The sequence below is a fragment of the Drosophila yakuba genome, chromosome 3L (assembly GCF_016746365.2).
Source record: "Drosophila yakuba strain Tai18E2 chromosome 3L, Prin_Dyak_Tai18E2_2.1, whole genome shotgun sequence".
NCBI lineage: Eukaryota > Metazoa > Arthropoda > Insecta > Diptera > Drosophilidae > Drosophila > Drosophila yakuba.
The window spans coordinates 13,291,710-13,295,391 of record NC_052529.2 but is presented as its reverse complement, the minus strand read 5'-3'; the positions used below and the strand labels follow the sequence as shown (position 1 = coordinate 13,295,391).

The window sequence follows — 3,682 nt, the reverse complement described above, 5'->3', positions numbered from 1 at the left end:
TTAAGCTTACGTTGACTCTCAGTGCTTTGTTGTCTTTATCTAAACTCGTATATCATTTACAATTCATCTTAGAGACTACGATTAACTTATGGTCGGAGGGGGACAAGGAAAACAGTAGTGTTGGCAAAGTGCTGATAGAATTGGAGATCCTTCAGTGTTCTATAGGTTCGAAAGAGTGCTTTAAAGTTAAGTATGTACAAGGCAAGATTTTCTCTGACTTAATGCCTAGGTTGTATTTCGATTACAGCTACTACAATGTTTTCCTTACGCCTAACTACACGCTAATTGTCTCTGGAGGGGAGGGAGTGGTTTTAGTGGGCTTTTTGGGGGTTTTGGCATCACAGTGTTGGGCAGCGGACTACTAAGCAAAGATGCTCAGCTGCCTGCGTCGATAGGTCGAGGATCAGTGCGTGAACTGACGCAGTGTGTTGTTGTTCTGCTGCTGCTGCTGCTGCTTCTGGGAGGCGGACTTCTGCTGGAAGGATCTGCGTCCAGTGGTGGCACACAGTCCATTGCGCAGGGGCAAAGCTGGTGGCATCGGTGGCGGCGTGGGCGTCTTGCTGCGACCCAGTTGCTCCAACGGCATCGAGTAGTGGGTATTGCTGTAGATGTAGTTGTGGTCCAGGATCTCGCTGCCCATCTCCTGATCGTACATCTCACGCTGCTTGAAGTGCTCTTGGGTCAGTCGCAGTTGCGGCTGATTTGGTCCACCCAACGGGGCACCATGCACCATGGGCACATCCGCGTACGAGTAGCAGGAGTCACCCACTGTAGCCGTGGCCGCGAGGAACTGCGGCTTGGTATAGTGGTTCAGCTGGGGATTCTGCTGATGCACATCCCGACCCATGGTGGCCGACTTCATGTGCAGCACAAACGAGGCACTGTCGTCGATGGCTCCCTGCGACACCAAAGCCTTGTTGTTATTCAGTTTCTTCTCGCTGACCATTGTGGCAGTGGGCACCACCAGCTGCTGGAACTTCTGCTGGGGATCGCTGGCGCCCAAGTCATTGACAGGCATCGGGCACATGCCATAGTGATGGGTGGCTCCGGGATGATGAGGTGCGGTGTAGGTGTTGGGGAACGTGGAGTGGATGCCCAGGGAGCAGGGATGATGCTGATGGCGCGACATGTAGTCCTCGTCGCAGAAGGTCTTCTGGTATTCCCGCTCCTTGCGGCCCAGCGCCGAGTTGCCCCACAGACCGCCCTTGATGGTTTCGCGGATCTTATGACGGCAGCGGTACAGAACCAAAGCCAAGGCGGTGATGGTGGCAGCAGATCCCACCAGGAGAGCTCCAATCAGGGCCTGCTTGCGAGGATCGGCATGGGTGCATCCCATCATGGCGGGATTCAAATGGCGCAAGGATTCGCCGCGCAGACGTTCGGGGAACTCACACAGCAGTTCGGAAACATCATCCTGACTGGCATTCTTCGCAACAAGCAGATTGTGCAGCCACATCACGCGGCAGTCGCAGGACAAGGGATTTTCGGAGAGGTCCAGAGTCTGAAGATCCTTCCACGGGAACAGACCTTCGGCCAAGGAAGTCAACGCATTGGCCTTGAGAACCACATGCTTCAGTTGAGAAAGTCCACTGAGGGCACCCTCTTGAACCTCCAAGAGCATTTTGTTGGACGATAGATTCAGATACTCCAGATTACCATTATCGCTGAAGGCACCGGTCATCACACGCTTCAGTTTAAGAGCTCCATTCACCTCCAGGCGTTTAAGTTGCTTCAGGCCCATGAAGGCGCCTTCGCTGATCACCTCGAAGTCGTTTTGACCCAGGGACAGCTGCTCCAGGCGAACCAGCTTGCTGAGACCCACGGAGGGAATGCGATCCAGACGATTATCGGAAAGATCGAGAATGCGCAACTCCTGCAGACCCAGGAAGCTGTCGTGGGAGACGTTGCGTAGACTGGCACCCTTGAGCTCCAGGCGAGTGAGTCCTTTCAGGTCCTGGAAGGCACCAGCCTGAATGCTTTGCAGCGTGTTCATTCCAAGGAACAGCTCAGCCAGACTGGGCATGGCCTGGAAGATCACGGGATCGGGAACGGTGGTCAAGGCGTTATCATCCAGATAGAGGATGCGCAACTGGGTGAGTCCATCGAAAGCCTTGGGATCCAGATAGCCAATGCGATTCTCGCCGAGATTCAGCTCCTCGATCTTCAGGAGAGGAGTGAATGTGCCCTGGTGGAGTTCCGAGATTTGGTTACCACGCAGATTCAGGACCGTAACTGCCGACAGACCAATGAAGGTCTTGTTGCTGATCTGGCCAATCTTGTTGTGATTCAGATGCACCTCCTGCAGTTTCTTCTGGTAGGCGAAGGTGCGCTGCGGAATGGTCATCAGGTGATTCGACGACAGATCGAGGAAGGTCAGCTCCGCGTAGAACTGGATGGACGAGTCGATGGTCTTGATCTTGTTGCTCTTGATCACCAGTCGCTGGATGGAGGGATTCAGAGCAATGGGCAGCACGTCCAGCTGGCCCTCGCCGCATTGTACCACCAGGGTATTATCATCGCACTGACAACCGGGCGGGCAATTGGCCAAACCCGCCGCAGGCTCCACTCCAATGCTGGCCAAAATGCACCAGATGCCCACGAAGGCGATCATCATGTTTCGCTGCATCTTGGGGTCTCTGATTCTCTTTTGATTTCTGTCTTTCAGTTTGCTTCACTCTGTGTTGCTGTTTCAATTCTTTGAGAGTTGTTGTTGGGATTTTCAGTTTTCCATAGTGCTGCGGGTAGACAAACGAGGGAAAAGATTTTCAAAATTAGTTTTTGTCTTTTCTGTGAGTTCAGTTAATTAGCCTATTTTCGTGGAACTATTTCTATTGATTAAAATTTACAGAGTTCTTCTGGCAAGCATTTTTATGTTTTCACAAGTATCTCATCTCAGCTATATTTTTAGATATTTTATTTTTATTGCTTTCTAGAAAAATATATTTTAAGTTGCTAATGCTTCGGTCCTAATAAATTCACATTTTAGAATTTTCAAACTGATTATATATTTTAATTTAACTTTATACTCAGGCTTGTCAATTTTGCGATAACGAAACAAACTTTTTTATTTCAATGTTCTATAAATATATTTCCTATTTAATAATTTCTGGCAGCCTAACTTTGTTTCATGAAACTTCTAATTTTCACAATTTTCCACTGTTTCAGCACTTTTATGCATTGCAAACTGTATGCCACAAGTGAAACTTACCTATTGTTTTTCTTTGACGATTGTTTGGCAACAATTTCTGGCTTTCAGCAGATCAAATCGTTGATGAACAGAACAAAAAATGCAAAATGCAGTGTTTCGGTTTGTGTTTGTATTTTGTGATGTGTTTGCGTTTTCACTTTTTCACTTTTGGGAAAATACTTTGAATTGCCAATTTTCTGTTTTGTCACATTTGCTCAACTAAAACATGTGTGTTGTTCAAATTAAAAATTTGGTTTGTTGTGTTGCTTGTTTCGTTTTTTTTGTATTTTGTTTGCTGATTGTTTGTGAAACGTGCGCGATAATCCAATGGTTCGCTTTGACTGCACGCTTCAAGTTGTTGTTAGGCGTTCGACGGTTTTCCGTTTGGGTTTTTACGTATTTCGTGTTACCAACTCTGGTAAGAGAGAGGAACTAAGTCGCAACTGGGTCTATATAGCTGGCAGACAACCGCTCACGACGAGGCAACGAACTACA

At 48.4% G+C, this 3,682-nt stretch overlaps 1 protein-coding gene across 1 annotated transcript; it reads right to left on the bottom strand.

Moving 5' to 3' along the window:
- LOC6533980 (leucine-rich repeat-containing protein 15) lies at positions 1 to 3,682 on the bottom strand. Its single transcript, XM_002094639.3, has 2 exons — positions 3,209 to 3,682; positions 1 to 2,735 (listed from the first exon to the last, which is right to left on the bottom strand). The coding sequence occupies exon 2, from the start codon at positions 2,624 to 2,626 to the stop codon at positions 404 to 406; it is 2,223 nt and encodes a 740-aa protein (XP_002094675.3). The 5' UTR covers positions 2,627 to 2,735; positions 3,209 to 3,682; the 3' UTR covers positions 1 to 403.

Coding starts and splice junctions, on each gene's coding strand:
- LOC6533980 (XM_002094639.3), bottom strand. CDS start 2,626: ATGCAGCGAAACATGATGATCGCCTTCGTGGGCATCTGGTGCATTTTG.